General features: G+C 61.0%; 1 protein-coding gene across 5 annotated transcripts in view; it reads right to left on the bottom strand.

Annotated features, from left to right (window-relative positions):
* The window catches only part of PHRF1 (PHD and ring finger domains 1), a 31,164-nt gene that overhangs the window by 695 nt on the left and 14,188 nt on the right, over positions 1-16,281 (bottom strand). For 4 of the 5 annotated variants that reach the window (XM_005652788.3, XM_005652789.3, XM_005652787.3 and 1 more), the window contains 11 exons: positions 11,009-11,109; positions 10,654-10,829; positions 10,328-10,457; positions 7,071-7,198; positions 5,527-5,708; positions 5,067-5,186; positions 4,425-4,579; positions 1,355-3,967; positions 976-1,133; positions 539-817; positions 330-458 (listed from right to left, as the gene is read on the bottom strand). In XM_005652788.3, the coding sequence (XP_005652845.1) occupies positions 330-458; positions 539-817; positions 976-1,133; positions 1,355-3,967; positions 4,425-4,579; positions 5,067-5,186; positions 5,527-5,708; positions 7,071-7,198; positions 10,328-10,457; positions 10,654-10,829; positions 11,009-11,109 (4,171 nt within the window). The remainder of the gene's footprint in view (positions 1-329; positions 459-538; positions 818-975; positions 1,134-1,354; positions 3,968-4,424; positions 4,580-5,066; positions 5,187-5,526; positions 5,709-7,070; positions 7,199-10,327; positions 10,458-10,653; positions 10,830-11,008; positions 11,110-16,281) is intronic. The other variant, XM_003122392.3, reaches the window with a different exon arrangement.

Raw genomic sequence — 16,281 nt, 5'->3', positions numbered from 1 at the left:
CGCCTGCCTGTGTGACAGCCCAGCAAGGTTCACCATGCACAGCACAGGTGGGGGGCTGGGCCCACCTTTTTTGTTTTCCCTGCTTTTTAGGGGCACACCCACAGCACATGGAGGTGCACAGGCCAGGGGTCAAACTGGAGCTTTAGGCACCGGCCAACACCACAGCAACAGCCACGCAGGATCTGAGCCGCGTCTGTGGCCTACACCACAGCTCATGGCAACACTGGATCCTTAACCCACTGAGCGAGGCCAGGGACCGAACCCGTGTCCTCAGGGATACGAGTCAGGTCCACTCCCGCTGCACCGCGCGACAGGCCCCCCGTGCCCACCTTCTGCACGGCCTTCCGCAGGATGTCCTTGTACTCGTCCTTGGTCACCTCCCTCTTCTGGTAGAAGGGCTTGATGGCCAGCTTCACCTCCTCCACTGCCCGCTCCTGCACGTGCAGCTTCTTCATGTACTGGGGGTGAGGACGCGGTGTGAGCGCCAAGCTCCCCACCGTCCGGCCCACGCCTGTCCCTGGAGGGAGGGAGGACTCACCTCCTCGTTCCTGGCCTTCTCTGAGGCTGGCCGGGGAGCAGCCGTCCTCTCCTCGGAGTTGTTGGTGGCGGTGGCGGTGGCGGCAGCAGCAGCATGGCCAGCTGGCTCTGAGGCTGTGGTCAGGATGGTGGGCACTGGGGCCAGGCTCTGGGCCACCCCGCCCCCCGTCAGGGGGAGGCTCCCCTGCAGGATGAAGTGGACTGCGGGCTGGCTGACGGGCGCGTAGGGCGGGACGCTCGAAGGCAGAGCCGCGGCAGGAGGCAGGCTGGGGCTGTACACCTGGGCAAGGGCGGTCTGCTCAGCCTCTGCGGGGCTCTGGCAGCCCAGCACCCCCAACGACGCCCACTCCCAAGTCACCAGGAGCCTGGGCAGAAAGGGGCGCTGCCGTGAGGCCCTCAGCCCCAACCCCGGCCAGCCCACGTGGCCCAGGCGCCCACCTGAGAGGGGTCAGCATCAGGAAAGCCAGGCTCCGGAAGCGCATGACCGGGGGGAGGAGGCTCAGAGAAGGCTGCCTGCTGGAGCGCGGCCGCGGGGCCCCCGGCCTCGGTCTCCTGGACCGCTTCCCGGGGCTTCTGAGGTCTGTGAAGTGGCGTCCCTGTGGGCCAACAGGCAGAAGGCGTGGCGTGGGGTGGGTGCTCTGTAGCCACCCCAGGCCAGGAGCCTACTTCCCGGCAGGGAAACTCCAGAAAAGCACCCCAGCTTTAAGGACCCCAAGTCAGGCCGAGGCGACCTCCCTGCGTGCCCAAGGAGGCCCAGGAGTACCGCCCCACGGGGTCCTCCGGCCCCTCCCCTGCCGCCCCCCACGTGCCCACTCACGCAGGCCTCTGTCCTCAGCCGGGGCGCCACCCTCCGCCTCCTGGAGGTTCCAGGTGACTCTCTTCACCAGCGCCCTGGCCCGCAGCAGGGGGCTCTGAGAGGGGCCTTCCTCCTTCCCCACCAGCACCCCACCCGCGGGCTGGCCCCCTGGGGCTCCGGGCCCCGCGGTGGCCTCGGCCGTGTCTGGCTGGAGTGAGTGCTTCTCTGGAGCAACCTCTGTCTGGGGCAGGGGCGGCCCAGCGTCTTCGCCGTGGATCAGCGACACCTCCCTTCTGATGACGGCCATGGCCAGGCTGGTGTCGGGCTGCTGGCTGGCAGGGGGCGCAGGCCTGGGCAGGGGGCACCGCTCCGGGGAGGAGTCTGTGCTCTCCGGGGACGGTGGGGAGCTCATGTCCTCGAGCTGCATGAAGACGGCTTCACTGGAGAAGTCCTCGAAGAGGTGCCCCGCCTCGACGGAGTCGCCATAATCCAGGTCCTCGGGGGCACACTCGGCTGGCACCTCCTGGACCGGGGGAGCCTTTGGGGGCGCCGGGTCGGGCTCGGGCCCCTCCAGCGAGGCCTCTGGCCCTGCCGAGGCTGGGGGCCTGGCCGGGTGCTCCCTGTCTGGCCCTGGCTCCCCCTGGGGCGGGGGCACTGGAGAAGCCTCTTTCGGAGCCAATTTCTTGTCTGGGGAGCGAGCGCGGGGCCGGGGGCGCTTCTCCCGGGAACGAGGCCGCCGATGCTCCCGGGGCCTGTGCTCCAGGCTGGGCGACCGGGACCTGCGCTTCCGCCGCTCGCGTGAGCCACGCCTGTCTCGGGGCCGCACCCCGCCCTCCTTGTCCAGCCGCTCCCTCCTCTCCCTGGGGTGCCTGGGCCTCCGGCCCCTCTCCAGGCTGCTGGGGGGCGAGCCCTCCCGCCCCCTCGACCTGGACCCCGACCTCCGCCTCTTCCTCCTCCTGCCCTCGCGGTGCTCGTGGGAGGAGCTGCCGGGGCTGCAGGAGCGGGAGCGGGACCTCCGCCGGCCCCGGCCCCAGGAGCCCCTCCTCCGCTCCCTGCTCTTGGCCTTGGCCTTCTTCCGCTTGGCTCGCTCGTGGCTGCTGGAGCGGTCGCTGGAAGACCTCCGGCTCCGGGCCTTGGGCCGGTGTCTCTTGGCCTGGTCCTCAGCCCCCGCCGGCGACACTGATCTCGAACTCCGGTCCCCAGAGCGGGACGATCGCGAGCCCGAGCCCGAGCGGGCCCTCTTGTGCTCCCTGCTGCTGGCCTGCTGCCTCTGGGCTTTCTTCCTGCCACGGGAGCTAGACGTGGAGCGGGAGCGGGTTGGAGACCGCAGCTCCACGACCCTGTGCGTGGTGGTGTGCGGGGCGCTGGGGCTGGGGGGGGCCTCTGGGTCTGCCACAGCCACGCAAGTCACCGTCCGGCCCTCGGAGCCAAAGAAGGAGCTTCGCGGTGGCTGGTCCTCGCCCCCCCAGGGCTCCTGCGGGGACAGCCTCTGGGCCTGTGCGGCAGCGCCTCGGCCCCCGACCGGCTCCTCTTGGCTCTGGAGCTCCGGCACGTCGGGGGGCCCTGGGGGAGGCTGGGGCTCCTTCCCAAAGCCGGTCTGCACAGTGTAGGATGTGACACAGCGCACGGGCGGCAGCGCTGGCGCCTTGGGGCTGTCCACAGAGATTGTCCGGGTGATCTCAGAAGGCAGGAGGCCAGAGCCCAGATGCTCAGGGCTGCTGCTGGCGGAGCTGGAGTCGGAGCCCGTGGGGTTGAAGGGGTCGTAGATCTCGCTCTTGAGCTGCTTCGTCTTCCTGACGGAGAAGAGGGGCGCGGGGCTGTCTCTCCTCTGCGCCTTGCTGTCCACAGGCCGGAAGGTGTTACAGAAGCCGGGGCTGAGGACTCGGCTGGAGTGGGCTGTGTTCCCGGGAATATTGATCCTGAAGCTCTCGAAGGTGGAGCCCACGCCCTTCCCCCTCGAGGGCCCCAGCGGGGCGGGGGGCTGGGGGGCGCCCCCTGAGGCTGCGCTGGGCTCCCGGGCGGCCCGGCTGCTGGGCTCGCCCTCCACCCGGGCGCCACAGCCAGGCCGCCCTGGGCCCTCCCTGCCCGTCAGGCGGCTGATGCAGGAGCTGGGGATCTCAATGTGCTGCCCGCCGGCGGGGGCCTCGGCCGCTCGGCTGTCGTCTCTCCTGCTCTTCGGGATCCGGGGCAGCTCCGAGACGTCAGCCCTCCTGGGAGCTGGCCTCTGGGCCTGTCCTGGCGCCGAGCTCCCAGAAGGCGAGTCAGAGCTACTGCTGGAGCCCTTGGAGGCCGTGGACCTCAGAGGCGGGGAGTGCCTGACCTCGCCGTTCATTTGAGGGCCATCATCCTGCCTCAGGCTGGGTCTGCTCGCGCTGGACAAGGTCTGAACCTGGCCCGACCGAGGGGTCACCGAGGAGTCCAGTTTCACGGCTGCCCCCGATGTGAGCGCCGGGACACAAGTGGGGGTGGGTGGGGCTGGGGCTGCGCCCAGGGCAGCTCTGCCTGGACCAGTGGCCCCCAAGCTCTGCGGCCTGTCTTCCGACTGAGTCCCTCTGGGCTGCAGGCCGGCCCCGGACCCAGCGCCTGCTCCCCCTCGGGACGGACCAACCGCGCTGCGCTGAAAAGAAACCGGTGCTAAAAGACAAAAGCGAACGGCCGTCAGTGCCCACCCTCTCCTTCATCAGAAGGCCTTTCTCTGAGGCTGGCTGGGCGCGGGGGTGGCAGTGCTGCCCCGCCACCCCTCTGGGTAGGGCTGGAGATGGCCATGGAGCTGCCACCATGCTCCTCGGGTTCATACACTATTTTTATGCAACTTGGGGCTCAGAAAGAGCCTGAGCCTGTTACAGACACTTGGAAAAGGGGGCAGCACCCGTGGTCTAGCCCTGACCGTTTCCCGCCCCTGCGGCCGTTGAGAACGGACACCAGCTGTGCTGCAGTGAGGAGGGCCTGGGGGACCTCAGGACCCTCAGCACCCCCAACCGCCAACCTCTAGAACCACTGGGTCACACACACGACGGTCTCCGGGGCCGTGTGTTCGAGTCTCCAGGTGGGCAGAGGTGGGGACAGCGGGCGCGTGCAGAGGCCGCCTCACCTGCCCTCTTGGCACTCAGGGAGCCGTCGCGGTGGATGACGATGTCGGCGCTGCTCATCATCAGGAGGTTCTGGCTGGACAGGATGCTCCCCAGGAGGTCAGGGACAGGGTCCGAGTCCACCTCCGGCTGGGCGGCTGTGGCAGGAGCGCTCCTCCTGCAGGAAGACCCAGGGCAGGCCCTGCGTCACGGCCTCTCCATGCCCGGACGCCCCACACGGAGGCTGCAGGCGGATGCCAAGGGAAGGCGTGAGACCCACCCTGCAGGCCCGACCAGGGAAACGGGGGCTGCGGTTGAGAGCATCCCAAGCCTTCGGCCCCAGCGCCTGCACAGCTGGCAAGCAGGGTCTACCAGCCTGGCTGGTTCCGTTGATTCTCTTTTTTCAGGGTCAAATGAAAGAGAAGCTTGGCTCCCTGCTGGGCCCCCTCTGCTGCTGGTGGGCTCTGTGGCTGGGTGGGCAGGTGGAGGTAGCCTCTGGGCTGCCTGCTGCCCTTGGCTCGGGACCAGCTGCAGCACTTCCTCATCAAGAGCCAAAGGAGACGCCATGGAAGAGGTCAGGCTGGCAGAGCGCCAGCCCAATACGGAGCCCAGCTGGTCCTCAGAGGCCCGGGGCCCACCCCGCACCCCGTCCCCTCAGGACACACCTGGAGAGCCCCATGGAGACTGGCCGGGCCACGGGCTGGTGGGACTGCAGGGCCGACCGGGACAGAATCCTCCTCTTGGCGCTCAGAGGGGAGGCAGGGCTTGCAGACACCTCTTCACTACTGGGGGGAGAGCACAGGTCAAAGGGAATGGGTGACCTGCACCCGGAGGTCCCAGGAGACCCCAACCCTCTCCACAACACCCGACCCACACGGCAGCACTAGGGACTCAATGCTGAACCCAGGCCCCACACCCGGCTGGGAGGGGTGGGGGGGCTAGACCCTTCTCCAAAATAGGGCAGCGGCAGGTCTGGGCTTCTTTCTGGTTGTCCCCTAACAGCGTCTGACTCTGGGGCATGGAGCTCACAACGCCAGTTCTGAGGGCCAACCAGGCCCCCCAGGGGCAACACACCCACGGACCTAGGGCAAGAGCAGGGCCCCCCGCATGCCCCGCTGCAGTCACCTGTCAAAGGGGTCCAGCTCATAGGGGTCTCCAAACAGGGAGAGGGAGGCCGCCCCGATTTCTGCTCGCATCAGCCCCAGAGAGGGGTCTGCGGGCTTGCACACCGAGGGGACGCAGGCTCCGTGGGCTGGCCTCTGGAGGTAGAGTCTCCGTGCGATGCGGGCCCGAGCTGTGGCTTCATTCTGCACCCAAGGAGCAAAGAAGGAAACGCTGATCGACAAGGCTGAGGAGGTCCCGTTGTGGCGCAGTGGTTAATGAACCCGACTAGGAACCATGAGGTTGCGGCTCCGATCCCTGGCCTCGCTTAGCAGGTTAAGAATCTGGTGCTGCCTTGAGCTGTCGTGTAGATCAAAATCGCAGCTTGGATCCCGAGTGGCTGTGGCGTACAGGCTGGCGGCTACAGCTCTGATCAGACCCCTAGCCTGGGAACCTCCATATGCCGCGGGTGTGGCCCTCAAAAAGACAAAAAAAACCCCCCCAAAATCCAAGGCTGAAATCTTCAGGTTCTAGAAATGCCACTTCAACGGGGAAGCGGCAACACCAAACACTAAGTGCAAGGCCTGAGGGCCGTGGGTACCACTGCTGCGCCTCAGAGGTGCTCCTCACCCAGACTCCACTAGTGGCCCTGCACCTGCAACCGAAACCCCGAAAAACCACCGCAGGGTCTGCCAGCGCAGCCACCAGCTGGCGTCTGCTTTGAGCAAAAACTCAGGAGCGAAGCAAGCCCTCCAAGTGACGAGTGACCTGATGTGTGTGCGGTGGGAACATAAGCAGGCCAGGCTCGGGATCTAGGAAAGTGAGTCTGGACCCCAAGCGGGAGCCGGCAGGGATGGCCTGCCCGGGCGGCGTGGATCTCTGAACCATCAGACCAGATGTTCAAACACGCCACTGACAACTAAGATGTATTTTCACACGCACACAATCGACACGAGTAGACGCTGACGGGGCAGACTGGAGCGCAAACACAAAAGACGCAGAGCACACGTCGCAACAGCTGCAGGCTGGTGCTTCCTCTCCTGCGTGCGAAACTGGCTTCAAGGTCCAGCCAGAAGCTCCCGCTGTGGCTCAGTGGCAACAAGCCTGACTAGGAGCCATGAGGACAAGGGCTCGGTCCCTGGCCTTGCTCAGTGGGTAAGGGAACTGGCATTGCTGGGACTGTGACGAGGGCCGCAAGCTCTGATTTGACCCCTCGCCTGGGAACTTCCATATGCTGCACATGCGGCCCTTAACACGAAAAAAAAGAAGAAAAGGAGAGTCCAGTCCAAGAGCTGGAGTGAGGACGAAGCATTTCGAATCAAGGCCAGGCAGCACCGCAGGCCACCCGTGCTGGGAGTGAGGGCCGCTCTGAAAGCCAGAGGTGGACGGATCTGAGGGCGGGAATGGCCTGCAGGGGACAGTGTCCAGCTGCCTCACCAGGACCCTGCTGCCCACGCCCAGATACCAGGCCGTCTGGTGCTGTGCCCCCCAGGACGCTTGGGGCACACCCTGCCTCCCAACCTGCACAGGGGACGGAGCCTCGCCAGGGTGCACCCATCAGCTGCTACCTTGGCCTTCTGCCCCTTCCTCCTCTTGGCGCGGCTCTGGCGCCTCCTCAGCCTCGTCCCGCAGCTCTTGCCCTTCGCCGACGGTCTGGACTGGCTCTTCTTTCTTCCCGGCACCTTCTTCCGCCTTCCTGCAAAGAGCACGCCAAGTCCGCGCCTCACTATGGGCAGCCTGGGGCGCTCATCTTTTTATTACATTTTTGTTATTATTTTAAAACTGCAGGGGAGTCGACACACGGTTCAGGTGTGGCTGAGGGTCACGTGGTGAACTGAACTTGGGTTTTAAAGGCGTGCTCCCCGTGGAGGGGGAGGGAAGGCGGTGGGGAGCGGGCAGAGCGAGCCCGCCTCATCCACCCTAAGTAGGAGGCAGAGAGAGAGGCTCTGGACAGTCACGAGGCCGGGATGCAGGGATCCCGGCCGGCCTGCGCGGCCTCCCCCTGAGCAGGGCCCTCCCAGAGGCTTGGACGCAGATGACCTGTAGGCATCATGCCCTAAACATCAACCCGCAAGCCCAGCAGCGTGCAGCCCTCCTCAGCCACCTCGGGGTGCTGGGGGCCGACGGGGGCACCCAGTCCTAGGAGGCTAAGACCCCTGGAGCCTCAGGAACCTCTGTGCAGAAGCAGCGGGTCCCAAGGAAGATGGAGATGCCGCTATCAGAGCGGACCCAGCAACCCCCGACCCACGAGCCACGGAGGGACGCGGCGGGCCAACTGGGGTCTGAGCACTGCTGAGTAAAGGAAACACACCCAGGCGCGGGAAACTGTGCCGGCCAGGAAAACGACAGCCCTGGGGCCGCCGCCGCCCAGGGGACACCCAGCCCCACCCCCGGCAACCTGCCGACGTTGAACCCAACCCCACCAGGTGCAGCGTCCGGCTGCCCGCAAGGCTGCTAACTGCCCAGGAGGGTCCCACTGGGACAGAAGACCCGGCTTCCCCGGGGAGAGGACAGAGACACAAGCACCGCCAGCACAAGTCAACCCTGTTGGGCTCTAGATTCAAATAAACTTTTTTAAAATTCCGTCACGTTTATGACACAATTAGAACGTTCGATACCACCCAGCTCTTTCATGGTGTTACAGGATCTCTGTTCATTTCCTCAGGTGTAACAGAGGCATTGGGGCTGAGTTAAAAGAAAGGCCCCCATTTCAAAAGAAACATACTGCGACACTTACAGGTAAAAGGGGTATTTGCTTCAAAACAACACGGGAGGAGTTCCCGTTGCGGCGCAATGGTTAACGAATCCGACTAGGAACCATGAGTTTGAGGGTTTGATCCCTGCCTCTGCTCAGTGGGTTAAGGATCCAGCGTTGCCGTGAGCTGTGGTGTGGGTCGCAGACGCGGCTGGGATCCTGCGTTGCTGTGGCCCTGGTGTCAGCCGGGGGCTACAGCTCCGATTTAACCCCTAGCCTGGGAATCTCCATGTGCCGCGGGAGCGGCCCTAAAAAAAGCAAAAAGACAAAAACAAAACAAAACAAAAACCACACACACACAGCAAGGGAGGGAGAGGAGGGCCGCCAGATAGTGACTCTGACTTGGGGGCGCTGCTGGTTTCTCCCTGCACTTCCGTAGGCCTGACAGAGCCCGGAATAGGTGCAAACAACTCAACAGCAGAGGCGGCACGACAGCCAAACAGGCAAAGTGAGAACCACGCTGCCTCCCAGGAGCCGCAGTGCCTCCAGGCCCTTATTCTGGCTCTCCCTGCAGTGGCTCCGCGCCAGGGTTGAGATGGGACCCAGACGTAAGGGACAAGGAGCAAACCCTCCAATCCTGAGGTCAAGTCAAGGATCAGTTCCCAGCTCCACCCATGAGAAAGGGCTGGAAATAAGCCTGCCCACCGGCAAGGCTCAGCGCTGGTCTGTGAGCTCCAGGCTTTGCCAGGGCCACGTGAGGCTCTCGGAGCCAGACTGCACGTCTGGCACCACAGGTCGGGAGAGCTGGAGCAGACACGCAACATGCCACAGGCGCGGGGCAGGGGAGCTGTTGGCAGGAATGAGGAGCGGCGACGGCTCACGCTGCTCATGGGGTCCTAAGGGGGCAAAGACCCTCAGACACACACCACCTGACGCTCCACTGGCCACGTCCTCTGTTTATCCAGAGAAACGGCATCTCCTCACCGAGAAGACTGGCCAGTCCCACGCGAGCACACGGACCCTGAGGTCACCATGCCGAGAGCGGCAGACCAGCAGGGCCTCCGAGCGTGAGCTGAGGGTGGCAGGGCGCCCGGAGGTGCTGCTGACACTGACACGCCAGGGACAGATGCTCAGAGTGGACGCACCTATCAGCTTCCTCACGTCTCCATTATGCTGACTTTCAAAAGACCAAGAAAAAAAGGCCCAACAACAAACAAACAAAAAGACTACATGGAGTTCCCGTCGTGGCGCAGTGGAAACAATCTGACTAGGAACCATAAGGTTATGGGTTCGATCCCTGGCCTCGCTCAGCAGGTTAAGGATCCGGCGTTGCCGTGAGCTGTGGAGTAGGTCGCAGACGCAGCTCGGATCCCGTGTTGCTGCTGCTCTGGCATAGGCCGGCAGCCACAGCTCCGATTAGACTCCTAGCCTGGGAACCTCCATAGGCGCAGTGGTTAACAAATCCGACTAGGAACCATGAGGTTGCAGGTTCGATCCCTGGCCTTGCTCAGTGGGTTAACGATGCGGCATTGCCATGAGCTGTGGTGTAGGTCGCAGATGCAGCTCGGATCCCGTGTTGCTGTGGCCCTGGCCTAGGCTGGTGGTTACAGCTCCAATTCGACCCCTAGCCTGGGAACCTCCCATATGCCACGGGAGCGGCCCAAGAAATGGCAAAAAGACCACAGATCATGACCGACTGAATGAAGCAGGAATCCCCGAGTCTACTGATTACATGGCTGGGGAGAGGAGAGGCTCCCCTTTGTGCGGAATGTCAAAGGTACCTGTGTCACCGGTACAAACGGTGCGCAGAGCCAGAGGTCCCCAGGGACACTGACCAGAGGAGGACAGAACTCAGACAAGCCACCCAAGGAAACGCAGAAGGGAACGAGTGAACACAAGTGGCACCAGCTCGCCCGTCCTCCTCAAGGCTCCCCGGGCACCCTGCCCGACTCAGACAAGACCAGTGCGCCTCCACCACGAGGTCCATCTACCAGGACCTGCCTATTCACTCCGAGGTGGCCGAGTCACCCCGAGGCACAGGTGGGGGCTCAGGGGGACGACCCAGAACCAGACCCTCAGCCTGCAGGCCCTCCCGTGAGCTGCTCTGCCCCCCGGGCCCAGGCGGCGAACCTGTCCTCCTCCTCCGGCGGGCAGGGGCTCGCGGCGTCCCAGGGCGCTGGTACACGGCAGTGCTCAGCCCGGTGGCCACGGCTTCGATGGTCTCGTCCAGCAGAGAGGACATGAGGTACCTGGGGACGTGCTGCACGGCAGGGGACAGGGCCGCCTCAGATCCCTCGAGGGAGCCCCGGAGCCGGCTGCCTGGGCCTGGCAGCGGCGGCACCGACAGCAGGGGCTTCCCGCGGGCGCTTGGGGCCCACGGCCCTGACCTCCTCCCCGGAGCTGGGCCGCTGCAGGGGGCAGCCGTGCCCCAGGCGACCCCCAGGCCGCAGACCCACCTGGACCCTCCTGGCTGTGGAGATCCGGTTCCGGTTCACGGTGGCGCGGACTCTCTCGCTCTGCCGCGTCCTGGCAATGGCCCGGGTCCTCCCTGCGTGGGGCCGAAGCCGGCTGGTGGTGGGCACCACGTCGGTCAAGAGCAGGGACACCTCCTCCTCACTCACGGGACCCGCGTCTCGGAAGAAGACAGCCTGCGTGACGCCCTCCACCAAGCCCTGCCCTGGCCGCAGGGCCAAGGAGAGGACCCGGGGTGAATCCCTGGGGCCCCCCGAACGACCCACCTGCCCCTCGTCCGGCCTGGCACAGCACGCTCCCCACCCCCACCCGAGGGAGGGGCCGGGGGCAGCGGGTTACCGGCGGCGGCAGACGCAGCCCCCGAGGCAGTGCATTCGGGACAGAACCACTCGTCCACCGGCACCTCCTGGAGAGGCGGCTCCAAACACTCCATGTGGTACCTGAGGGACAAGAGGGAGCTGGGGAGCAAGCCTCCCGACGAGCCCTGGGACCACCACGCGCCTGCCATGGCCCGACCTTGTCGCCCCAGCCCCCCGTGTTGAAGGCTGAACCCCTTCCGGTGACCGGTAGGTCGTGAGGGTGGGGCCAGACCCAGGGACCCGGGTCCTCCGAAGAGCGAGGAGCCCGAGCTCCTGCCTCCAGCAGGGGGAAGGCGGGAAGGCGGGTGGGAGCGGCTCAGATGCCCCACCGAGGCCGCCTAAGCGGGCACAGCACACTTGGAACTGGAAGGACGCGGGGCCATCCTTCCTGCCTGCGTTCCGGGTGGACGGACCTCCAGCTCAGGGCCCTGGACGCCTCCACGCTGTGCACGGGGCCCTCACGGCCCCCAACCCTCCAGAGATGTGTTACCGGGAGGGCCAGAGCCAAGACACTGGCAGCTGGACCCGGCGCGCGTGCAGGGTGACCTTCCCAGCCACTGCCACTGGGGACGGCCAGCACGCTTTGCGGCCCAGTCTGAGGCGCTAACAAAGGAGCCTGTTCGCAGGCAGAGCAGGCAAACAGCTGCTTTTCAGCTGCCTCTGCCCAGCCTTCAAGGGAGGCAGTGCAGGAGCCCTTACTGGTCTGGGCCGCCGGTGCCAGGCTCTCCCGGCTTGACCCCCAAGGCCCCAGCAGCGCCAAGCCCGGCAGAAACGGGTGCAGATGCCACTCTGAGCACCGGAGCCCAGGACACGTGTGTGCACCAGCCTCGCAGCGAGGATGCAGGCCAGGCTCTGGGGAGACCCAGCCTGCAACCAGAGGACCCAGGGCCACACAAGGAGGCCAGCACCAGGCACAGGGGAGCACTTGGAACTCCTAGCAGACTCCAGCCTGAGAAGCCCCCCACATGGTGTCAGGAACAAAATATGGGAATGAGCGGTAGCTGCCGCTAGAGCATTCCAGGGACCCGGCGCGGATCAAGCACTCACCAGCAAGCTCCAGGGCCTCGGGCAGAGGCTGGCAAGTGGGCCAGTCTGCACCCACAAGTCCCCCCAGAGAGGAGTGGCTGTGGACTCAGACGGGACAGTGGCGGGAGTGCCCAGCAGGAGGGGCCTGTGGCGCCGACACTGCAGAGGAAACCCCTCCATCGGGAGAGGCTGGAGCAGGTCTCCCTTGTCAATAAGCGCAGAAACTCAGAGCCCAGCCCCCTGCTTCACACGACAGCGGAAGGACCTGGCATGTTCACGTTCACAGGTCTGAAGACGGCCTGTGATCTCGCTCATTGACATGTGAGTACGGCCGGAGCTCCCACTGTGCCGCAACAGGATCAGTGGCGTCCTGGGAGCGCTGGGACGCAGGTTCGATCCCCGGCATGGCACAGTGGGTTAAGGATCAGGCACTGCCGCAGCTGTGGCTTAGGTCGAAACTACGGCTCAGATCCGATCCCTGGCCCGGAAACTCCACATGCCAAGGGGTGGCCAACAAAGAAAAAATAAAGAAAAAAATAAGGCCAGTGTTCCCCCGCCATGACACAGTGGGTTAAGAGTCCAATTGCATCCTGCTGTGTGGCACTGGGAACTATGTCTAGTCACTTATGATGGAGCATGATCACGGGAGAAAAAAGAATGTGTACATGTATGCGTAACTGGGTCACCCTGCTGTACAGCAGGAAAAATAATTGTATTGGGGAAATAACAATTAAAAAAAAAAGTCCAACTGCAGTGGCCTGGGTTGCTTCGGAGGTGGGGATTCCATCCCCAGCCCAGTGCAATGGGTTAAAGGACTTGGCCTTGTTGCACCTGCAGCTCAGATTAAATCCCTGGCATGGGAACTTCCATATGCCATGGGTGTGGCCATAAAACAAATAAACAAAATTAAAATGAGTAGGGGCGTGACCTGAGACTTACGACTTTAATTAAAAGACCTAACCGTAAGAAAACTTGGCAAACGGGAAACATTAGCTGTGAGGATGTCTAGAAGCCTATGAATCACTATACAAAATTAAAAAAAAAGCACATGAATCACTATACACTGTATCGGCTTGAATGTTTTAGATCACGATTTCTACGTACTTGGTTTTATCTGTGGAACTCAAGCACATAAAAAGAAAATAAATAAACTTATAATGTACTTTACAATAAAAATAATGTTTGGAGTTGCTTGGTGGCTCAGCAAGCCACTGCAGTGGCTTAGGTCACCACTGTGGCACAGGTTCAATCCCTGGCCTGAGAACTTATGCATGCCTCGGGCGTGGCCAAAAAAAAAAGAAGAAGTTGCAAAAATCCCCAAGAGTCACTGTTAAAAGTTACCAGCACTGAGACAGATCTTGCAGTAAAGAACCAACATAATCAAGAATTACAGGCTCAGAAGTTCCTGTCGTGGCTCAGTGGTTAACGAATCCGACTAGGAACCATGAGGTTGCGGGTTCGGTCCCTGCCCTTGCTCAGTGGGTTAGGGATCTGGCATTGCCGTGAGCTGTGGTGTAGGTTGCAGACACGGTTCAGTTCCCTGCATTGCTGTGGCCCTGGTGTAGGCAGGTGGCTACAGCTCCCAGTGGACCCCTAGCCTGGGAGCCTCCATATGCCGCGGGAGCACCCAAGAAATGGCAAAAAGACAAAGAGACAAAAAAAAAAAAAAAATGACGGGCTCAGACAAAGCAACCTTGAGAAGGCAAATCAGAGCTTGAGGAATCAGGCTCCCTGACTCCAGACTATACTTTAAAGCTACAGTCATCAAGACAGTGAGGTACTGGCACAAAACAGACACAGATCAATGGAACAGGAGAGCGAGCACAGAAATAAGCCAATAAACTTACCATCAGTTAATTTACAACAAAGGAGACGAGAACAGACAAGAGAGCAAAGATGGTCTCTTCAATGTGTGGTGCTGGCAAAACCGGACAGCTACGTGTAAGAGACTGAAGTAAGAACACTTTGGGACACCACATACAAAACGGATTACAGGCAGGTCCCTCTGTGGTGTAGCAGAAACGAACCCACCTAGTATCGACAAGGACGAGGGTTCAATCCCCAGCCTTGTTCGATCGGTTAAGGATAAAGAGTTGCCATGAGGCTGTAGTGTAAGTTGAAGACGTGGCTCGGTTCCTGTGTGGCTGTGGCGTAGGGCCGGCAGCTGTAGCTCTGATTTGACCCCAGCCTGGGAACTTTCCATACGCCATGGGTGTGGCCCTAAAAAGCAAAGCCAAAAAAAAAAAAAGATTACAGACCTAAATGTAAGACAGGAAACTGTAAAACTCCTAGATAAAAATATAGGCAGAACACTCACTGACATACATCAAAACAAGTTTCTTGGGATCTATCTCTCAAAACAAAAGAAACAAATGCAAAAATAAACAAGTGGGACCTAATTCAACTTAAAAACTAATGCAAAGCAGAGGAAGCAAGATCATCCCAGTACATGGTGGGTTTGAGAGATGGTGGAGACAGGGTGAGAGCAAACGCACATGTTTCTCACACAGGAAAAAAGAGAAAATGAAGGCTGACGCTAGATGGCGACAGGGTGACAGAGCCAAGAAGAGAAGCGTCTGTCACTGGGTGGCGGTGATGGCGCACCAGAACTTGCGCTGTCTTGCGTGTGCTCTGGCTCACCTCCCACCGCCTTCCCGCTTCACCTCCCTTGTCTACATGCCCTGGTGGCATGGCAGGCTTGTAAAAATCCAATCCTAAATCCAAGAAAATGTAAAACTAAAAGAAACAGTGACTAAATGAAAATTTACTGAGTGGCAGAAAACAACTGCAGGTGATAAGACCGACAGGGGTTAGCAGCCAAAAACATAAACGCTCCTACGACCCAGTATCAAAAAACAAACAACCTGGAGCTGCCACTGTGGTGCAGCGGAAACAAACCCAACTTGTATCCCTGAGGACGCGGGTTTGATCCCTGGCCTCGTTCAGTGGGTTAAGGATCTAACACTGAGCTGTGGTGTAGGTCGCAGATGTGGCTTGGATCTCATGCTGCTGTGGCTGCAGCTCGCATTTGACCCCTAGCCTGGCAACTTCCATGTGCCATGGGTGCAGCCCTAAAGAGCAAAAAAACCCCCAAAAAACAAAAACCACAAACAACCTGATTTAAAAATGGGCTAAAGACAACAGACAATTCTCCAAAAACAGACAGATGGCCAACAGGCCTGTGAAAAGACGCTTAATTTGACGTGGCGAACCATCAAGGAAATGCAAACCCAAACCAGAACGAGACAGCACCTCACACCTCCCAGAATGGTTCCCATCAAAAAGACCACCCATTACAAGCCTTGGTGAGGCTGTGGAGAAAAGGGAAGCCTCCTACACTGCTGACGGGAATGTACATTCGAGCAGCTACAGTGGAAAACAGTACAGACGTTCCTCAAAAGACCCAAAATCGAATTACCATGTGACCCAGCAATTCCACTTCTGGGTACTTAACTGAAAAAAACGATAAGCACTAATTCAGAAAGATACCTGCGGAGTTCCCTGGTGGCCTAGTGGTTAAGGATCCGATGTTGTCACTGCTGTGACGTGGGCTCGATCCCTGGCCTGGGGACTTCGGTATACTGCAGGTGCAGCCAAAAAAAAGACAGATGCATAGCAGTGTTATTTACAATAGCCAAGATACAGAAGCAACTCAAGTGCCCAGCAACAGACACGGATAGAACAGATGTCGTGTGTACACGCACACACGTATGTGCACACACACACACAAATATATCTGAGTGAAAAAACCAAAAAGAAATCCAGCCATCTGCAGAAACATGGCAGGATCTAGAGGGTCTCGAGCTCAGTGGAGTAAATAAGAGCAAAACAAACACTCTAGGAGTTCCCGTCGTGGCGCAGTGGTTAATGAATCCGACTAGGAACCATGAGGTTGCGGGTTCGGTCCCTGCCCTTGCTCAGTGGGTTAACGATCCGGCGTTGCCGTGAGCTGTGGTGTAGGTTGCAGACACGGCTCGGATCCTGCGTTGCTGTGGCTCTGGCATAGGCCAGCAGTTGCAGCTCCGATTCGACCCCCAGCCTGGGAACCTCCATATGCCGCGGGAGCGGCCCAAGAAATAGCAAAAAGACAAAAAAAAAAACAAAAAAAAACACTCTAAGGTATCACTTACATGTGAAGTCTGGAAATAAAGCAAACAAACGTATACAGCAAAACAGAAACAGACACACAGACACAGAGAACAAACCAAGGGTTAAGAGTTGGGAGAG

Source organism: Sus scrofa, chromosome 2, assembly GCF_000003025.6.
Source record: "Sus scrofa isolate TJ Tabasco breed Duroc chromosome 2, Sscrofa11.1, whole genome shotgun sequence".
NCBI classification, from domain to species: domain Eukaryota; kingdom Metazoa; phylum Chordata; class Mammalia; order Artiodactyla; family Suidae; genus Sus; species Sus scrofa.
Note: the sequence above shows the minus strand (reverse complement) of the source record. Positions and strands in the feature narration are given on the sequence as shown.